The 21,560-nt window shown below is 46.8% G+C and overlaps 1 protein-coding gene across 1 annotated transcript in view; it reads left to right on the plus strand.

Moving 5' to 3' along the window:
• The window catches only part of NPC1 (NPC intracellular cholesterol transporter 1), a 47,330-nt gene that overhangs the window by 5,188 nt on the left and 20,582 nt on the right, over window positions 1–21,560 (plus strand). The window contains exons 2-10 of the mRNA XM_019986712.2: window positions 5,492–5,614; window positions 8,177–8,283; window positions 10,342–10,517; window positions 13,102–13,269; window positions 14,039–14,288; window positions 16,006–16,079; window positions 16,617–16,987; window positions 18,199–18,425; window positions 20,789–20,889. Of these exons, the coding sequence (XP_019842271.2) occupies window positions 5,492–5,614; window positions 8,177–8,283; window positions 10,342–10,517; window positions 13,102–13,269; window positions 14,039–14,288; window positions 16,006–16,079; window positions 16,617–16,987; window positions 18,199–18,425; window positions 20,789–20,889 (1,597 nt within the window). The remainder of the gene's footprint in view (window positions 1–5,491; window positions 5,615–8,176; window positions 8,284–10,341; window positions 10,518–13,101; window positions 13,270–14,038; window positions 14,289–16,005; window positions 16,080–16,616; window positions 16,988–18,198; window positions 18,426–20,788; window positions 20,890–21,560) is intronic.

Below are 21,560 nucleotides of genomic sequence, written 5' to 3' on the forward strand. Positions count from 1 at the left end.
GTTTATCCATCCCGTCCTGGTGGATCCACAGGGGAGCTTATGGAACGGTCGTGTACAGAGCTCTGGGTGCAGGACGCCTGGTGACTTGAGCATTGAGGAGGGATGCCCATGAGCACCTCTGAGGCCACATCTGAGGTTTGCTCATCTGTAAGTTGGACATAATAATAGCACCACCTGCCTCTCCCCAGGACCGCTCACATAACCAGGTGAAAGGAGTCAGAGTTAAATTCATTGTTGGCACTGAGTCTTGGGTGAGGCTTGTAAAAAGGGAGGCTGTCCCAAGATGTGGGGGCTGGGGGAGACTGAAATCTGTGGAGAAAACAAAGAACAGCAGACAAAGGCTAGAGTCTGTCCTTGGGGACCTGGATAAATACAGTTAGTTCAAGCAGAGCCAGTCATGGAGGGTAATCGAGATTTGTTTGAGAATATGTATTTAAAAGTTAATTCACTTGTGTTTGAGTAGGTGCATCTATATAGGTTTACCTTTAGGGGGAAATTGAAAGCCCGGAAGACCACGATCCAATACATCAACATTTGTTAAATCTGAGGAATGGGATAGGGGTGGAGAGCTGAGGGGGGCGCCCCCTGTTATCTCATGTATACTTGTGATGTCTGAATAATTGTGATCGGTGGGTATTCTGTAATTAAAATCTATGATCATTTATTTTTGACTTTTTAGGAATTGGTCAAGTGTTTAAATGCTTAAATAAGATAGTTCTTGTGGTCACGAGTCACCCTGTAAGAGACTGGTGGGTGCCCATGAGATGAACTGGGAAGAATTATCCTTCTTTGGGCTTGTCCCCCCACCCCACCCCCACTGCCCCCCTCAGTGGAGCTTTTGCAACACTTATTACTAGAGACGCTGGGTGTGTTAGTGACATTCAGACCCATGGTGTTTCAACTGATGGTCACTGTACTCTGTTTAATCTCAGTATAACCAAGAACATGCTCTCTGCAGTCCTTGCCACTGGACTTTTCTCTTAAGTGGTGAAGGACATCTGAGCTCTTGTTTTGTGTCAAAATACACATAAAGTTCACAGTTTTAAAGTACAGTCAGGGACATTAGGTATATCACATGTCGTGCAGCCACCACCAACCATCTCCAACACTGGGCTCACATGCAGTCTGGTGCCCTTGGAGCTGTGTGTGTGTGTGTGTGTAGTTGCTCAGTTGTATCTGACTCTTTGCGACCTCGTGTGTGTGTGTGTGTGTGTGTGTAGTTGCTCAGTTGTATCCGACTCTTTGCGACCTCTTGGACTGAAACCCACCAGGCTTCTCTGTCCACGGGATTCTCCAGGCAAGAATACTGGAGTGGGTTGCCGTGCCCTTCTCCAGGTGATCTTCCCTACCCAGGGATTGAACCCAGATCTCCTGCATTTCAGGCGGATTCTTTTCTGTCTGAGCCACCAGGGAAGCCCCCCGTTGGAGTCCTGGCAGACCTCCAACCTTGGTGACTTTCAGTATCAGCAGGATCTGCCCTTCCTCAGGAGAGTGTGGGTATGAAGCAGCAGCAGGTGTTCTTGTATCAGTAAAGGCAGCTCTCACCCAGGCACCTTGCCTTTGGAAATCACGTGGTTCCCTGGGAAGACAGGTATGTGGCCTGTGCCCAAGCCCTTGGTCTGGGTGTCGGCTCCTGCCGCCCTCACATTCCAGGGAATCTTCCAGGGATCTCAAGGTGCAGCCCTTGTCTTTGTTAATAAAGTCCTGGCCGATGGAGTGCTGTGGCCATTTGGAGACCGGAAATTCTGGTCATTAGGACTGCAGCTAGGTTCTAGACTGGCTGCAGAGATGAGTACGGCCCAGTCAGTGGTCCATAGAGGAGTGACCCCGGTGCAGCATAAGGAGTAAGTGCTCCGGCTTCCAAACCAGCCAGGCCTGGCTCTCCCATTTCTCAGATGTGGTCTCAGAGGAGTCACTTTACCTGTGTAACCCTCGGTTTCCTCATCTGTGAAATGGTGTTATTTTAGTACCAGATTCACAGACCTGTTGTGGGGTTGAGCTGACGGGGGCACCCTTAGCCAGTGGCTGGCAGCTGGGTGCCGTGGGGTGAGGGTGGTGGATGTGGTGCCCGTGGGGACAGACCAGGTGGAGGGAGGTGGTGAGGTAGACAGAGGAGGCCTGTGGGCTCCCAGGGGAGGGTTCAGAGAGGGCAAGGGTGAGGGAGACGGCACCAGGGAGGCTTCCCAGAGGCTGGTGGGAGAGGACCCGGAGCTTTAAACCCTACTGAAGAGGGCCTGGTGATGGAGGAAGGATCGGTTTCCTTGTGAGCATCTCAGCTGTTGTGGTTGGAAGTGCAGCTGGAGGGGGGTTGGGGGCGGTTTGAGCGGGGAAGGAAATGGGACTGCCTTTATGGGAGGAGCAGGTGAAGGGACCAACGTGGAGATGAGGTTGAACATGTGGGCAAGAGGGGGGCCAGGTGGTGGAGATCCCCGGAGAGGCTCGGGACCATGGCAGCAGCCGGGCCTGGGGCAGAAGGAGGCGCTTGGGTTTCAGCTGCAGTTGAGCCCAGGGGAGGCGGAGAGAGAGCCTGGAGGTGGGCACGAGGCCTCCCCCACTGGTGCAGCTGTGCAAGTGAGCTCAGAGGGTTGCCTGCCTGCACACAGGGTGGGGGGAGGTGATGCCAGAGCAAGGACCTTCACTAAAGGGTTAATTGTATCTTGTTGAGAGTCTGTTTCTGGAACTAGAATGTTCTGGTTTGAATCCTGCCTCTGCTGCTCTTGGATTCAAACTCTCTGCCTCTGTTTGTTCATCTATAAATTGGGCACAATAATAGCACCTCCCTGGACTTCACTGGTGAGCCAATGGTTAAGACTCCAGGCTCCCACTGCAGGGGACAGGGGTTCTATTCCTGGTCGAGGAGCTAATCCCACCTGCCATGGTGCAACCAAAAAAAGCAGAAGAAAAACCCAACAAAACACTGCCCTCTCGCTCATGCTGTAAGGATGTGTTGGGTCCATAAGGTGAGAGCAGTTAAAGCAGTGCCTGACACCCAGCAGGTGGGCTGTGAGCACCTTTGGGCCCCTCTGGTTCATGCTTCTTCAAGCAGATGACTTGGGAAAGCAAACCTAAGAGCAGTGACTCGAGCCCAGTTTTTTCGTGGCCTGGAAGAAGCTTCGGGTTGTTTATTTTGTTCAGGTCTTTGAACCTCTTTGGTGAAGTCCCATATACTTCTCGGAAAACCTGGAGAATAATTCCTTACGTTTGATGGGTGGTTCTTTCTGGCTTTCTAAGCGCTTTCTCATTTATTCCCGAATTCAGTCTGCCTACCTGAACTGTGACGTAACCGGGGTTGGGGTGGTCAGGAGTGAGTAGGAGGTGGGAGACTCCTGCTCGGCACAGCTGGGTGACCTTCAGCGGGTGTAGCTGGGCTCTGCATTTATTGAGGATCAGAGCCCAGGAATCCTGACCTCCCACCCCTCAAACTCGTTCTCCACCCCCATCTCTTTTGCCTGGTGGGTAGAAACACCTTTGCTTTGAAACAGATGGTGTAGATTATGAAGGATGATGTTGTAAATAGGACCCAGACAGCATTGGGTCATCTTTATTGTCCTGTAGAGCGCCGAGTGCTGAGGAAGGGGAACTTAGACTCCAGATACCCGTCTGTTAGTCATGCTAGAGCTGTGGCGTTTTTTTTTGACTGGATTCCTGTCACTCCTGCGGGTGATAAGCCAGAGTGCCCCTTGGCCAGCACCTGCTTGCCCTGTTGGTCTGTTGAGAATTCTGTGCAAGAGGGGTGGGGTGGGGTGAGAATTCCAAGGGGCGGGTCCCTAGTATGTAAGTTACAGGTCAGCATCAGTAGTTGTCACCCTCCTTGGCTTACTTGCCTTTCTACACTTCAGTAGATGGATGATGGCCTTTTAGTGGAAAACCCAGAATCGGAAAGAGCAGTACTTTTCCTAGACCCGCTGGGTTTACAGACAAAATTATGATTCTTTTTATATAGGAATGGTGGAATTTTGTGAGTTCTTGCCAAAGGTTTGGGACGTGGCATTGCTGAATGCTTGTCACTTCCTCATTTGTATAAGTTCCCTCCCTCCCTTGTGGCCTAAACCTATGACTTAATTAATCAAGCTGGGGTAAGTCATAATTGCTGGTTTAAAATATGGAAAGAATGAATTCAGAGACAAGTCTTGTGGGCCCTTAGATTTCGCCCCCAGCACCCCTCCATCTCCTGCCTGCTTTTCCTCCCACGTTTTCAGGGCCTGTTGCGAGGTTTGTGTCTTTTCACCCGGGACCAGCACTGCTCAGCTCCTTGCGGGGTGTGTGGGTCACGTGCCCTTGTCCTTGGGGACAGTTCACTCTCTTGCATCTGTGCCCATTTTTCAAAAATGGCTTTCCCGTCAGGCACCTCGGAAGCCATGGTTACTTCTCAGCAGCCGCTGTTTCCCTGCAGGACAGCTGACTGCACAGTCATGCCAGCCGTGACCCTGGCCAGCTTGCCGGAGCTTGGTGGCCTTGCTAATGAGATGAGTCACACTCGCGCACCCCGCTGACTTTTCTGATGCCATGTGACTCTCACATGGGGAATAGGAGTGGCCCTTGAGAAGTCTTTATGCAAGAGGTTTTACATTTTTTCAAGATTCTGAGGTGATTAAAGTATGCACATTTCTTGCTTTTTACTTAAACTCAAGGACAAGATCCTCATTCTTGCTCCTCCTCCTTATGGGTTGTTTTTTTCCCACGTTACTCATGGTGTGCTGATATTAATTAACCTTAGCAGATACGGAGCTGTTCTTTCATTATTTACACCTGACTCAGTTCCTTATCCTGATGTGTAAAAATAGAGCCTTAGTAATCATAGACTTATAATACTATCTTACTTTCTTCTACACTGATTGATAGTGATTCTTGTATGGAACTGTCGCTTCCTCTTAATAAATAATCTAGCGGGAAGTAGAAATCATGTAAGTAATTTCTATTACTTCCTTTGCTGACTTCACAAGTCCGTTTTGGACTTTGCTGTTGTTCATTCACTAAGTCGTGTCCAACTCTTTTGCGCCCCCATGGACTGCAGCATTCTCGGCTTCCCTGTCCTTCACTGTCTCCTGGAGTTTGTTCAGACTCTTGTCCATTGAGTTGATGATGCCATCCAGCCATCTTATCCTCTGCCTCCCGCTTCTCCTGCCCTCAGTGTTTGCGAGCCTCAGGGTCTTTTCCAGTATGAACTCAGCTCTTCATATCAGGTGGCCAAAGTATTGGAGCTTCATCTTCAGTACCAGTCCTTCCAATGAATATTCAGGGTTGATTTCCTTTAGGATTGACTGGTTTGATCGCCTTTCTGTCCAAGGGACTCTCAAGAGTCTTCTCCAGCGTTGAGCTTTGGGTTTATTTTAATTAATGTTTTTCGAAATGTTCAACTATCCGGTGCTTCTGGCTTTTACTTCGCTTGGCAGGTACTGTTGGAAGCTTCTGTGAATGAGGGCGTTTTTTGGTGTTGAAATTCGTGTTATCCCTGAGGCCCTAGTGAACCATTTTCTGTTGACATTTGCAGGTATTTTCACAGTCCTGCATTTGGTATGGAGAGTGTGGAATTGCATCTGGAGATAAGAGATACAACTGCAGATATTCTGGGCCACCAAAGCCATTGCCACAGGATGGCTATGACCTAGTGCAGGTGAGTGAGTAATCTTGGGCTTTGGGAACACAAAACACTAATCAGAGATCCTCTGCAATTACACCGTAGATATTCCCCGTGGGGTGGGGGTAGAGGTGGAATGAATGGGCTACTCTTGTCCCAGATTCTTACCTCTAGCACAGAGAAGATAACATACTAACTCTGCAGGCGTCATTTTTCTGGGGTTGACGATACCTTGCTCGTAAAGTTTCCCAGTAGCAGGTTACTACTGAGGGACTTGGTCTTGGTACCTCGCATGTTGCTCTTTGCAGCTTCTTCAAAATACACTCAGAGTTAGCCCCTTTTGTTTCTAGACGAGGCTGCTGAGTGGCTGTGACTCACTTGTCCTCTGTTCACTTTAGAGGTTCCTCCAGTTTCCACCGAGAGCCTGTGACCTTTGACTGCCGCTAGGAATCTGTTTCTTGTCTCTTTTACCATCCCTGATACACAGGGATATTAGAAAAGAACTGGAAAAATCCAGGTTAAAAGACTGGCTTTAGAGGCTGCAGTTATCTAAAATCCAGCTGACACGGTAGCTGGTCTTCTGGACTTATTTGCTTCTTCCATCACAATCTTTAAAGGCATTTAACTTTTCCTGGAGTGACTCACAGAAAATAGCATTCTGGTTAAACATAACCAAGTAACCTAAAAAGAGGTAAAATGATTGTCAAGGAAAGAAAGGAGCTTCCCAATAAGAAAAAAAATGGAAATGTCTGTACTGCCTCTACTTTTGTGAATTGCTGGTTATCTAGAGGAAATTTGATTGCCTTTTATTTTTTTATTTTATTTTTTTTTAGGCCAATTCTTTTTGGAAAGCACATTTAATTCAGTGTTGCACAACTCAAGACAGGAGGTGGTTAGGAAGTCAGGAAGGCATTTAGGTCAACCAGGAATACTTAACAAAGAGAAATATCTTGAAATCATGGATGGTCTAGGAATATCTGAGAGGTAAAGAACTTGACTTCTTAGGTGACAACTTGTCAGCAATGTTCAACGTTTCCCATTTTTGTCCACAGACCCTGAGATTGAACGTAAAATATCTCCAAAAGAGCTCAGAACAAATAACTTCTTTGGGCTGTGTTTTCTGATACTAAAATACTATTTAGGGGTTCACCCTGCTGCTCTTGCTGCTAAGTCGCTTCAGTCATGTCCGACTCTGTGTCACCCTATTTCCCCCTGACGTCAAAACTGACTGCTATTTGCTAGCTCATGAACACAGCTATTGTTTCTCCCCACATACAAATGTACTGATCTTCAAAGCCTGTAAGCCTTATTCCAGAAGCTCAGAAAGATTCCTACTAATTTTTTCCTCCTTAGAATACAGTTTTCTCCTCCTTTGGTACCGTTTCTTCATATAAACCATCTTATTTAAAGAAAATGACTGCCACGTCAATGGAGTCATTTCTCAGGAGCCAACAGTTAGAATTAGATTCTAAACTTCCTGGATTTATAATCATCTCTTCCCATTTATCCCTCTACAACATTACCATTCCCTACGGGAAGGAGTAATCCATGAGTGACACCGGGCTCAGATATCTGCCCCATTCTTAGGAATGGATACAGAACACACATTTCAGCTAGTTTCTTATGGATTCCTCTTCCCCAATTCATGGATTAAACCATGTGCAAAGTGAAAAAAGAAATAATAACTAAGTGGAGTTTAAGTGCTATATCAGGAGATGTAACTGCTAACAAAAGTTGGGAAAGGGTGTTCTCAGAGAAGGTAGAATGAGGCTTTTTTCATTGAGAAAGGTGATATGGGATGCCACCTGCTCTTGCCGGAGCCAGATCTCCCAAATGAAGAAACAAACAGTATCAACATCCCACAGAATCTTGACTGCCTATTTGATGCCACAGTAAGTCCCAGCATTATGGAATGTGGATACTGACAGAGACCTCCTAGATTGGCTAGGCCAAATCCATCATTTTTCAAACTAGAAAACTGAGCCCCAGAGAAAAGATTTGCCTTAATTAAGGTTAAAGCTCCTTAGCTGCAACACTGAGGTCAGGACCTAGATTTTCTGATCATCAGACCCCTGTTTTTATAGGCCCTTCCCTTTTTCTCAGGGAATGGTGGTGGTGGTTAATGTGGAACAAATGTAAACACCGATGGAGCAACTGCTTTTGCTGCTGCTGCTGCTAAGTCACTTCAGTCGTGTCCGACTCTGTGTGGCCCCATAGACAGCAGCCCACCAGGCTCCCCCGTCCCTGGCATTCTTAAGGCAAGAACACTGGAGTGGGTTGCCATTTCCTTCTCCAGTGGGTGAAAGTGAAAAGTGAAAGTGAAGTCACTCAGTCGTGTCCGACTCTTAGCGACCCCATGGACTTCAGCCTACCAGGCTCCTCCGTCCTTGGGATTTTCCAGGCAAAAGTACTGGAGTGGGGTGCCATTGCCTTCTCCATGATCGCCTTTTAAAAGAATTCTGCAAGAACTTTGCAAAGAGGTGTGTCACCCTTGTGTACCTAAAAAAGGATGATGTGCATAAAGTGGTCTCCTCTTTGAGGAGTGTTTGTGTTTATTCCACTTGGCTACTCTGATGTTCATGTTTTCTCTCCTGAAAGGAACTCTGTCCAGGGTTCTTCTTTGGCAATGTCAGTCTTTGCTGTGATGTCCAGCAGCTTCACACACTGAAGGACAACCTGCAGCTGCCTCTGCAGTTTCTGTCCAGGTGGGTTGACCACTAGGCATGCAGAGAAAATGGGTTTAAAAGTTAGTTCTTGTTTCATTTTAAGAATGCTATCTTAGGACTTCTCAGATATAAAGAAGAACTTTTGATGAAGTAGTAATGATGAGACTTCGTTCTTGCTCTTGTTACACTCAGAATTGCTACTTGGTTTGCTTCTGAGATGTCTTCACCCCAAAGGGGACCTGCACTGCGGTCTGGGGCCTTTCAGACTTGAGCCCCTTCGCACGGTGGAGAGGAGAGGTTCCGGGGATCCTGCCCAGGTCTCTGCCCCCAGACCCTCCTCCACACAGTCCTCTGCGTCGCCTCCCTCCCCTGTTTTGCGAGTGGTTCTCTCTTCCTCATTGGAGCCTGCCTTTGTTCACAAGCCTAATCTGGCAGAGTCGGCTGGTTTTGTCAAAGTCAGTTTGCTGTCCACTGTGTTCTCTGTGGCCGGGGCAGTGAAAAGGGCCGCATAATAGATGTTCTCCAGGCTTACCCAGCAGTTTTCAAATGTGAGAAGAGTGAGCTGGTGGTGGCCTTCCGAGCAGCACGTGTGAGCCCCCATGAAGGTGGACGGAAGGCCATGTGCTTCTCTGTGCTGGTGTCACTGCAGGTGACAGGGCTCAGGCGGGCGTCCTTGTTTCTTGCCAGATCTCCAGTTGGCAGTGCAGAGCGGAGAGCCATCCCTCTGTATGTTCTGCCAGGACAACATACAATGTAGTAAATGATCTAATTAGAGCATTAGAGTTGAGACTGTAATCAGGCCAGTGTATCTTGTGGAAGGAAATCTCATGGCTGTTGCTGGAGCCAGATTGAAGCTGTCATTCGGCCAAATACATTTATTTAGCATCTGCTCTACGTGAGACATTATGGGCATCTACATCAAAAGATAGCCAAGTATTTCCCGTGTCATCAGAGGTAGCAAAGCTTTATTTATAATAGCAATGAGATGCTAATACAGAATATTGTGCAGCTGTCCAAACTGATAACTGTAGAAGTTAAACGGAGTAACACGGAGAGACATTTGTAATTTATGCAAAGTGGTAGGAAGCAGTGCACCCCAGGAGTGATTTCTGTTCAGGTGGTGTAATTGTCATTCCTGTCTGTCACAGTAAAGCGTGGGACTCCTGAAAGCAAGTCAGTGTGTGTGTCTGCTCCTTCACTAGATGGGAGGCTTTTGTTTTATTTTTGGCCACACTGTGCAGCGTGTGGAATCTTAGTTTAGTTCCCTGACCAGGGATAGAACCCATGCCCCTTAACATTGAAAGCGAGGAGTCTTAACCACCAGACCACCAGGAAAGTCCCATGAGACTGGCAGCTTTGAAGGCCGAGACCAGACCGTCCTCATTCTGTGTCATGTGTGGTCATCTGGATAGGAGCAGATTGGGGGGCAGTCTTGATTGGTTGTGTTGCAAGAATGCAAGCCTGATGAAGCAATAGCTTTTGCGGATAACGGAACTAAAGGGAAAGACAGAGGTCTTCTGCCGCATAACCGGTCAACATTAGAAGCTTCACAGCGGACAGCTTGTGGTTCTTATGAAAACCGGGTGCTTCTGAAATGCATGTAGCTGGCGAACACCACTGCTGTTCTTTTATCTTCTCTAATCCTGGGGAATCCTCTTGTGTTTAGAGACGGCCTAAGGTTATCTGGGGCTTGAAAGAGAGCCCTTCAGTAGGTTATGAGATGAAAGCACTAATGTGTAAATCTCCTTTTTCCCCTTTTTTATTCTCAATCAGAATGTCACCATGGTAGTCCTAAGTCCTTTTGGATTCAAAATACAGGAAACATGACCAAATTATAAAGTGCAGGATTCAGAGAGCATTTGTTTCTTGAAATTACATCTGGGCAGCACAAATATTAGTAATTAGGGTGGTTTTTAAAGATGTGTCTTTATTTTAACATGAGGTTTTAGGTTTGGAATTGCTGGGTTTAATATGTCCTCATGGTAATCCATTTGCCAATTTATAATAAATTTTAAATAGTCTTTGTGTATTTTAAATCATCTTTTTGCTGGCCCTGTTATCCATGAGATCATTCAAAATAGTTTGCTTTTTCTTTAGATGTCCATCCTGTTTTTATAACCTAGTGAACCTGTTTTGTGAGCTGACATGTAGCCCTCGACAAAGTCAGTTTCTGAACGTTACAGCAACTGAAGATTATGTTGATCCTGCTACAAACCAGACGAAAACAAATGTAAAAGAATTACAGTACTATGTTGGAGAGAGTTTTGCCAATGGTAAGTAAACTTTTAAATTATCCCTCTTTTATATTTGATATCAGGACAGTGGATCAAGTTGTCCTGTCAGCTCTGTGAAAAAGGGCAGTTTTCAGTTCCGTTAGCACTGAAATGCCAATGGAAATCTGAGTTGCTTCGCTTGTCTTCTGGGACTTGAGCTACAACCTATGAAATGATCTCCTTAAAGTATTTGCTTTAACTCCTTCCTAACTATAAGTTCCCTTATAGAAATTTTTAGTTTGTGCAAGTTTATTTCTATACATTTTAGGAACCATTTGGACTTTGGTTCTGTTGGACATGAAATGCATAACTTCATGAGTTATTGCAAGACTGCAGAGATGGGGGGTGGAAGGGAGACCTAGTTGGCAGAGGAGAGATTTTGCCTGTGAAGAAAGCAGTCACCATAAGGGAAAGTAAACAGGTGTGACACACAGGAGAAGGATATCCCAGCAACTGAAGCTCATAGGGCAGTCTGAAAAAGACCATGTCATGTTTGTTGAAAATGACTGAAATGAGAGTTCTGCAAGAGTAGGACCCTAGGGAAAGAAAATGAACAGATTAGAAACAGAACCAACTGGAAGATCCAGTTAATGAGAAATAGTCATGCAAGTGGATTAAAAGATAGATTAGATGCAGCTGAATAAAGAATGGGCCCCAAAACAATAAAATGAGAGAATAAGAATTCAGCAAAGCTGTTGACTATAAGAGCGACTATAGTCAATTACTATAATGGTCAATTAAAAATCTAACCAAAAAAATTTAATAAAAAACTTGTGCTCTGATGGACACCATCAAAAAGAGGCAGAAATATTTGCAAAGCATGTATTTAATGAAGGACTTGTGTCTAGAATATATAAAGAGCTCTGACAATTCAAAAAGAAAATAACCCAAGTAAAAATGGGCAAAGAATCTGAGCAAACATTTTTCCAAGGATGTTATTTATACAAATAGTCAATAAGTTTATGAAAAGATGCTTAAAATCAGTCATCAGGAAAATGCAAATCAAAACCACAGCAAGGTACCACTTGACAGCCAATAGGGTGGCTGAAATAAAAAGACTAGTTCTGGCAGGTATGCAGAGAAATCGGAACCTTCATACACAGCTGGTGGGAATGTGAAACAGTGTAGTCACTTTGGAAAACAGTCTTGCAGTTCCTGGAGCAATTAAACATGGAGTTACCCATATGACCCAACAATTCCACTCACAAGAGAAATGAAAACATATGTTCATAATAGCCAAAAGGTGGCTGTATGAAACAACTCAGATATCCATCAACTGATACATACATAGATAAACAAAATGTGGTATATCCATATGATGGAATATTATTTGACCATAAAAAGAAATAAAATAAGGATCCATGCTGCAACGTGGATAGACCTTGAAAACGTCATGGTAAGTGGCAGAAGCCGGTCACAGAAGACGATTCATGATTTCATTTATATGAAATGTCCAGAATAGGCAAATCTATAGACACAGAAGTAGATTAATAGTTGCTTAGGGCTTAAGGGGATGGGGAGATAAGGGAGCATTAGTTAAAGGTCCTGGGTTTCTTTCTTAAGGTGATGAAGATGTTTTAGAATTGACTGTGGTGATGATTTCTCTTATCTATGAATATGCTAAAAGCCATCAAGTTATAACTTTAAATTGGTGAATTGTATGTGAGTTATCTCAATAAAGGTATAGAAAAAGGAATTTGTAACTAAATACAGCTCATTTTAAAAACTATAAAATCTGAATGACAGGTAATCTTAAATGCAAGTAGAGAAAAGGTGGAAATCACCTCAATTGGAGATTTTCTGTCCAGCAAAGCTAGAGGCCCAAAAGCAGTGGGGTTATCACGGTTCTGAAAAAAACTATTGCGCTAGCTAATCTGCCCTTCAAGAGTGAGGGTAGAGCACAATGAATTTCTAAGTACCTCTCTAAAGTTTAGGGGAAGAAGGTTTTAGGAAGCTTCTAACAAGCAGGGACTGGCGATTGAATGTTAATATACTAGTGTACTGCACTGTGTGGAGCACAAAGAATCAGACACGACTTAGCAACTAAACAACAAAAACAGTAAGACCCATTACTACTGGTTTCTTACATGCAGAGTGCCATTGACATCACTAGTTCTTGTGTCTTTATGCATACTAAAAGCTCAGTTCATTCACAGGTGAGCTCTGTCCCGAAACCAGCTTTTACCCTGGAGTTTCTGTCATTCACCAGAGATAGTTTCTTGGAACGAGCTGCACTAGCTGAAGAGGCCCTGAGGGTCTTGCTTCTCCCTCCTTGGCCTTCAGTGTGCTCTTCCCTGCACGGGGCTGACACTTCTCCAGGCCCCTGTGGACTGGGATGGCCACGGCTTGTCCTGCCTTTGATTTTAAGTTGCTTGGAATCTGGCCTAGCCTGTCGCTTGCAGGGTAACAAGCCAGTGTCAGAGGTGACCTCCGTTCCTTCCCTCAGTGGTTGCTGTCTAGACTCCCAGCCCCTGCCTGCAGTGTGTCTGTATTTCCACGTTCACACGTGAGAGGCCCCGTGTAAGCTCTCACCTGGTGAATTCCAGCAGCACGGTTTCAGTCTTCTCTCTTCCTCCCCCTCCAGCCATGTACAATTCCTGCCGGGATGTGGAGGCCCCCTCGAGCAACGAGAAGGCCCTGGGGCTGCTGTGCGGGCGTGAGGCCAGCGCCTGCAATGCTACTAACTGGATCGAGTACATGTTCAACAAGGACAATGGCCAGGCGCCCTTCACCATCACCCCCGTCTTTTCAGGTGGGGACAGAGACCCCCCCAGCCCCCCAGGTTTGGTGTATTGAACTTAACGGTTTTTTTAAAGCCCAGGAACCCTAATGTGCAATAGGAAGATGAATTCAGATCAGGAGGTTTTGGAATTTCCTCCAGCAAGAGGAAGCTGGAGGGGTAACCCCTGGGTTATCAGGGGCTGGATGAGTGGGTGGAGAGGAAGAGTTGCCTTCAGGTGCTGATACATACTTGAAGGAATAAGTCATTTGTAAAAAAAAAAAAAAGAGCCTTTTCAAAAAATAAAAGGGATAAATGACAAGGACCTGCTGTACAGCACAGGCAGCTCTGCTCAGTGTTACGTGGCAGCCTGGATGGGGGGGAGTCTGAGGGAGAATGGGGACATGTGTCTGTATGGCTGAGTCCCTTTGCCTTTCACCTGAAACTGCAGCACTGTTAATCGGCCATACTCCAGTACAAAATAGAAAAAGGAGCCTTTTCAGAAGCTCTGCCTTAGTATTAAACTAGCTCCTCAGTGGAGATAAACATTTGATTGGAAGTTTACACTGAAATGTGGTGGACTTGAATGTTGGTGAGGAACCCTGTGCCTAAAGTTATTGAGGTTAACTTAAAATTTTGCAGTTTTGCATAACGCGATCACCCAGAAACCTCCAGTGTTTCTTATTCTTCTGGTTGCATGACTTCTTTCAGTGTGCTTATCATTGGGTTAAAATATAATTTAGTACAACCCTTGTAATTAATTTTTTTTTAATGGAGATTCTCAACACACTCCTTCTCACAGATCTTCCGACGCATGGGATGGAGCCCATGAACAATGCCACCAAGGGCTGTGACGAGTCGGTGGACGAGGTCACGGGGCCGTGCAGCTGCCAGGACTGCTCGGCCGTCTGCGGCCCCAAGCCCCAGCCCCCGCCCCCTCCCATTCCCTGGAGAATCCTGGGTCTGGACGCCATGTATGTCATCATGTGGAGCACCTACATGGCTTTCCTGCTCGTGTTCTTTGGAGCGTTCTTTGCTGTGTGGTGCTACAGGTAATCTGTTTTGTTTCCCAGCCCCCCAGACAAGAAGAGCAAACTTAACCCAGTGGCATTTTTAAGTTTTCACTTGGTAGACTTTGGTTCATTAGAATAAGAACAAAGGTCTGCATTAATACAATTCCATGACTTGCTTATGTCCTGCAACTAGTCAACAATCAAAAGCCTATTTAGACATTGAGATGTTTAAAGTTAGTTTCATTGGTTTATTCAAAATGGTGTGTGATTTAAAAGACCCATGCTTTAACAGAAATTCTACTGAGCCAGATCTGATTCAAATCCTTTTAAATGCGATACTGTAGTCCTTTTAGATACCTGCGTCTTGACTTAGGACAACAGGTTTATTTAAAACTTTGTCTTTTGAAATAATTGTAGACTTACTAAAAGGGTGCAGAAATAGTTTATTTATATCTCTACTGGCTTCCTCTAATGTTACCACTCACATCACCGATAGTATATAATTTAATCAAAACCATGAAAATAACATTGGTATACCATTATTAGTTAAACCACAGTGTTTTTTTAAGTTTTACCAGTTTTTCCTCTAAGGTTCTTCCTTTTTCTGTTTCAGGACCCCATGTCACATTCACTTCTTGTTTTGTTCGTCTCCTTCAATCCATGACAGTTGCTCATCTTTCCTTTTCTTTTATGACCTTGACACTTGTGATGAGTGCTGGTCAGTTATTTTGTAAAATGTACCCCGATTTGGTTTTATATGATGTTTTCTCATGATTAGGTGGAGGTTTTTGACAACATCACAGATGCGACATGTCTTTCTCAGTGTATCATGTCAATGCCTTATGCCAGTATGTCTCATCACTGGTGATATTAGCCTACATCATTTGGTTTAGAAGGTGTCTTCTGGGTTTCTCCACTGTTAAGCTACTGTTCCTTCATTTGGAGTTGATAAACATCTTTTGGGAGCTGTGTTGAGACTGTACTGACACCTCATTTCTCCTCAAACTGTCGTCCACTGATTTTAGCATCCATCCATGGGTCTTCAACACTTAACTCCTGTGGTTTTTGCCTAATGGTGACATTTGTTTTCCTCATTCCTTCTCCATTTACTAACTGGACTTACTCTGTTATTCCTTCTCCCCTACTTACTTAACCAATATTTATTTAGTTATATTTACATAATGGACTTAAAAAAAAAAAAAGCAACTGTGATCTCTGTTTCGTACCATCATTTATGTTTTTGCTCAAATCTTCCCAATTTTGACCATTGGCAGCACCTTCTGCTGGCTCCTGTGTGTTTCTTAAGCATGCCCTCACCTTTCTCAAGCTTGTTCTTTTTTCTGGAATCACAGGATGTTTCAGTATTTTCCCTGCCCCAGCCCTAGAAGCACCCTCTTCTGCAAGGAGCCCTGGTTCCTTTCCCTGGAAAAGGGTGTTTAGAAACCAAAATGTAGGCACCAAATGTGCTCGTTGTTCCTGGAGTGTAGTGTTCACTGTGTTTTTAAAGGACCTAAAACTTTTAAATGTGAGTGAGGGCTGCAAGGTGAAATTATCTTCTTAATACCTTCTTAAATTTTCCCCTGAGACTAGTGAGCAGAGAGGCTCGGAGCAAGGGAACTTCGGGAAAGGAAGAGACCAGTTAGGAAGGAAGCAAACAGGATGAGGAAATAAGCTTTTAATAGGGTTGTGGGACCGTCAAGAACAGTCTCATGATGCTGAAGTCCACTAACATGACTTATGTGCTTTTATCTTTCAGAAAACGGTATTTTGTCTCTGAGTTTACCCCCATTGATGGCAATATACCTTTCTCTATAAACGCCAGTGGCAAAGGTAGGCACATTTGTACTTAAGTAAAAGGGTTGGCACCGTTGGCAGGAGAGTGTTTCTTTCTTTAATGTTGACGCGCCTCTTCCGGGAGCGGCACTGAGCTCGTGCTGGGGACATGGCTGTGATGGAGACAGAGTCCCTCTGTTTGCGGCCCTGACAGCTGGAAATGGGGTGGCGGATGGGAATCGCCTGGTTCATAATATCTGTAGAGTGATCCTGGCCTGGGGTGAGAGCAGTGGTGCAGGAACAGTTGGAGGGAACTGCTTTGGCTGGAATGCTCAGAGCACTTGGCTTTTCCGAGGCTTATGTATGAGTTCTGTACCTCTCGGGGAGGGGCTGGTGGTCACTGTGGGCAGGGCCGCTTCTCCAGCAGACAGGTAGCTGGGCAGGGTGGGGGACGGTCTCATGCACGTCCCTGGGTGTCCCTGTGTGGCTGTGAGTCTCGCCGCATGCAGTGGTAGCTAACACTCTCCCTGTTCCGACTTTCAGGAATGGCTTGGCTCTTAACCTTCACCCTCCCTTCCTCTCCTGCTCTTCCAGGGGGGCCAACCTGCTGTGACCCTCTGGGTGCCGCCTTCGAGGCTCATCTGCGGCGGCTCTTCGAATGGTGGGGCTCCTTCTGCGTGAGGCACCCCGGCTGTGTCGTGTTCTTCTCCGTGGCCTTCATCGCCGCCTGTTCCTCAGGCCTGGTGTTCATCCAGGTCACAACCGACCCGGTGGACCTCTGGTCGGCCCCCGGCAGCCAGGCGCGCCTGGAGAAGGAGTACTTTGACACGCACTTCGGGCCCTTCTTCCGCACCGAGCAGCTCATCATCAGGGCCCCCCACACCCCGCCGCACATATACGAGCCCTACCCCTCGGGAGCCGACGTGCCCTTTGGGCCTCCCCTTGCTGTAGACATTCTGCACCAGGTAGTCGGCTCTTGGCAGAAGCTACTTCCCAGGAACCCGGCACCGGGCTAGCTTTTGACCAGTTCACTTGATGTGGGTTTCGGGCTGAGTGTGATGGTTTATCTAGTAAACCTTAATGATAAGACACTTTTCACTTACTTTCAAAAAAGTGATCAGTGTTGAACTTAATGAAAAATTTACTGTAGACCACTTTTGTATTTATTTCATACAGTAGGTCTTGCTTGAAATTGAGAAGAGCATGTTTCTATTGAAACAGAATGTATTTATTAATATATTCACCTTAGGAACTTAATAATTTTTTTTCCGCTAGTAATTGAAAAGTAATACACCAGGATCCAAAGGGATAAAACTTCCTGTGTGGTCCTGGAGACCTTGGAGGGGCTGCTGGGTCACTGCGGACTGTCCCCCGCCCCCACCCCGCAACTGCAGGAATGACCTTGTCACTGCCTGAATGTGGACTCCCGGCTTGCGTTTGGAATAAGATCCACCCCTTGCTCCCACAGAGTCCTTTAAATCTGCCCATCCTCCCTTCCCACACTCGCCCTGGAGAGCAATCTGTAAATTAACTGCCTCCCACTTATTTCTTACTGAACAGTTGTACATTTGCATACTTTTTCCCCTCAACATTGCTCTTGCCCTACAGAATGTCTGATAGCTTGAGAAAACATCAGCATGTTCCCAAGAGTCTAATAGAATCTTTTGCACCCGGTGACCGTCGCTTTCTCCCAGCTTGTTGCAAAAGGTGCACACGTTGTCATTTACCTCCTGCAGTGTATTTGTATTCGCTACTAGAAAATAACAGGAATATACGTAAATAAGCATAGTATGGAGCGAGGTGGTGGTTGTTGGGGATGGGAGGGCCTGTCAGGAAGACCCAGCAGATGACCCTGGGCTCCCCTTCGTGGTCACTGTTTCTCCAGGTGGGAGGGCACATGTTGGTGTGTCCTGCGCTGGGATGTGGCCTGCCGTGGTGTCCCCTCCCCCTCTCAATGAGTGCCCCAGTTTGCTGATCCTCAGCAAAATTATAGTAAACTTAAAAATATTTTCATCCTCATTTATCTCAGTCTTCTGCCCTGTCTCAGGAAGGAATTTCCCCAAAGACTCTTTTATCCTCTAACCCCCATCCCCCCGAGAGCAGTAAGAGTTAATCAGCATCTGAGGGAAAACCGATGTATTTCTGGCTTTGTTTATTTTAAAAAATCCTCTTTCAGGTCCTTGACTTACAAACCGCCATCGAGAGCATCACTGCTTCTTACAACAACGAGACTGTGACCCTGCGGGACATCTGCGTGGCGCCCCTCTCGCCATACAACCAGAACTGCACCATCCTGAGTGTGCTGAACTACTTCCAGAACAGCCACTCTGTGCTGGACCATCAAGTCGGGGATGACTTCTTCGTGTATGCAGATTACCACACGCACTTCCTCTACTGTGTCCGGTACGTGGTGGGGGTGGTCCTTCCTCCGTCCCTCCAGCAGGTGACAGCTGCCGTGGCCACACACCGCTGTAGGTGCTAGAGCCCCGGCAGGGAGCAAACAGCAGGACCCTCAGGGTGAAGCGATACTCGGCCTGATGCCAGGTCGAGGCAGCGCCAGGTCCAGGCGATGCCATGGGAGAAGGAAGCGGGGCAAGGGTGGGCTTGCAGGGGAGGTGCCATTCCAAGTGCAGCGGAGCCTGCTCAGCGGAGGGGAACAGAGGGAGCCTGTGAGAGTTGGGGAAGAGCTTTCCAAGTAGACGGGCAGCAGGTGCAAAGGCCCTGAGGTCGAGTGTTCACCTTGTGTCATCGAGGTACCTCCCAGCCCCTGACTCCCTCCCAGCTGGATTACACCTAGTTGGATCTGCCACACTACCCCAAGCATTTCTGAGCTGGTTTCTTGGTGAAAAGACAGAAGCCTCTAACTCCTTTTCTTATCTTTCAAATACAAATTGATTTCACAACACTGACTTTTCAAAACGTGTGGCGTCCCCTTGAGGAGTGGGGGCCGGATTGCGGTTCAGTTTAGATGGGATAACGCTGAGGTTGCTTTGCTTCAGAGGCTTGTCTGGCTATACGGGCCAGCTTGTGGTTTGAGTTAGTCACAGAGAAGCCACACGGGGTGACCTGTGAGGTGACCTTTAGGCCTGCCCTGTGGCAGGAGGAGCGCTCGCTTCTCTGCCCTCCCTGGACGCCGTCACTTGGCCTGACCTGGCCCACAGAAAGTTGTTCAGCCACTGAGACAACCGCTGTGGCTGTTCGTTCACTACAGAAGCAGAGAGATTGCTCCCTGTCACCTTTGAACGTGCTGCTCGATTAACCACTCTCCATAGCCAAGTGCTCTGACTTCCGGCCCAGGTCACTGACCTGAGGCTCCGTCTGTTGTTACTGGAGTGTGGCTGACTCCAGGCGCTTCTGCTGTGTTTACTGTCCTCAGGCGGTCACCTCTATTAACACGAGCCTGTGAAACAATAAGTGTAGCCCATGTGCCCCCAAACCAGCGTTCTCTGAAGGGCAGGTAGTACAGGGCAGCCAGGGGCGGTTAGAAAAAGTATTATATAACTTTAATATTTAAATAAAAAAGTTATTTATTTTACAAAATAAAACAGAATTTTGGTAGCAGGGGAGATGGGTGTATTATCCAAGGGGAGCGCGGTCTGCCCAGGTGTGGAAACATCACTGGGAGCATCCCCTCTCCTGCAAGGCGGGCTCTGTGTGGTCTGTGGTCACGCCTGTGCATCTCTAGCTTTCAGCTCCCTCCTCACCTTCCAGCTTTCTCTGGGCTTGTCCTCTGGAGGGAGGCCCTGCTGGAGCCCGGCCAGCCCAGAACCACTCACAGGCCTCCTGCGTTCCCTGGTTAATACCCGCATCAACACCTACCACTTATGGGCTCCCTGGACTCTTCCTCACATGACTCTGTGGATGTTAACTTCACGATGAGCTCTCAAGCCTGCGATGTGGTGGCATAGCCCCACGTCTGTGGGTGGACAGAACCCGGCTTCTGGCTGCAACCCTGTAGCCTGGTTAGCCCTGAGCATTGACCTGACCTTCCACGGCCTGAGTCCGTCCCCTGGCACTGAGGGGTGGTGGTTTAGATTATACATGAGAACCTTCATGTGTGCCCAGAGTCCAGCTGACATCTGTCCTGAAACGCTGGTTGTCTGTCTGTCTGCCCTACAGTGTTGGCATCGCTGCCTGGTCTCCAGACCTCTCTCTGCTTTGCCACTGAGTTATGTTTGCCAAACAGTTCTTGATCTCCCTTTCCTTTGATTGTTCCCAGGTGCCGACAGAATAAAAACCCCAACCACTGGTCAAGACGCGTACCCCTTCCTTCCATTGCTTCCCTCTTTATTCCCAGCCCCATCCCCTCCTTGGGAGGCCCCCATCATGGGTACCCCACGCGCAGACCCAGGACTTCCTGTGGTCTCTCAGGCCACTGTCTGTTCTCTTCTTTCCTCGTCTCTTTTCTTCTCTTCCTGCTGGTATGGTGCCTGGAAGCCTTCACCTCCTCCTGTGCAGGTGAATTCCCCCTCCTCCTCAGAGACCGGGTCTGTACATAAAGTTCTGTTTATAGTGACAGCTTTCACCACGTATTAGCAGCTCCCTCCTCTGTGCACCAGCTGATGTTAGCCACATCTCACTGTATTTACCTGCCTCTCTCTCAGCGACTCTCAGCAACCCAAAGCAAATACTGAACTGGATCATTCACCCAAGGGGACCTCAGGCCCACATTCTTAATCAGCCTCGTGACTGTTGTGTAAACATCTGGGTCTCTGTGTTGTGTACAGGTTGTTCTAACTGTAAGGTGTTCTCTGAATTCCTGGCAGGGCTCCTGCTTCCCTGAATGACACCAGTTTGCTCCACGATCCTTGCCTGGGGACGTTTGGTGGCCCAGTGTTCCCATGGCTTGTGCTTGGAGGCTACGATGGTAAGTGAGAGAAGCTTTTATTCTTCTTACTGGATAAAGCAGTCTTGGTTCTGTCATTAACACTGAGGTGGTAATTATGAGGATTTCATCAGTCAAACACTCATTAATTACCCAATATACTGCATCCCAGATACCATATCTCCTTTGGCTTTTGGTTTTGTTGTGCATTTGGAAGAAGTGATGTTTTGCCATTTTTAGGTTACTTTCTGGGAAGCTGTCAATAGCTAAGGACATTTTCCCAGAACAGCGTCACTGTTAAATCCACATAATATGTTGCTCAGTTTCAAGTTCATGGGACCCTTGAAACTCATCAAGAGAGCCCCCAACGAGTCCATGGACCTTGGGTTAAGGACATCAATAATGGAGGAGAGACATGTGAGATATAGGGGGAAAGAAAACAGGTTTTTTTTTCCCTTCTAAACCAGTTGGTTAAGGAGTCAGACACTTCCAGTGGGAGGAGCAGTGGGGCTTTGCTTAGATTACTCCAGGTAGATGGGGTAATAACTCACGTGGCAGCTTTGGCTTCTGAAGCCTAATAAGCAGCTCAACAGGTTTTCTCCAGCCGGTTGAACAGGCCAGATGTTCATCTTATCTGGTGGGAAGGGAGATGTTGTGAGCTATAAAATAATTTTTAGATGGAGAAGGCATTTCTAAGCAGGACACACAATGCG

The sequence above is a fragment of the Bos indicus genome, chromosome 24 (assembly GCF_029378745.1).
Source record: "Bos indicus isolate NIAB-ARS_2022 breed Sahiwal x Tharparkar chromosome 24, NIAB-ARS_B.indTharparkar_mat_pri_1.0, whole genome shotgun sequence".
Classification (NCBI taxonomy): Eukaryota; Metazoa; Chordata; class Mammalia; order Artiodactyla; family Bovidae; genus Bos; species Bos indicus.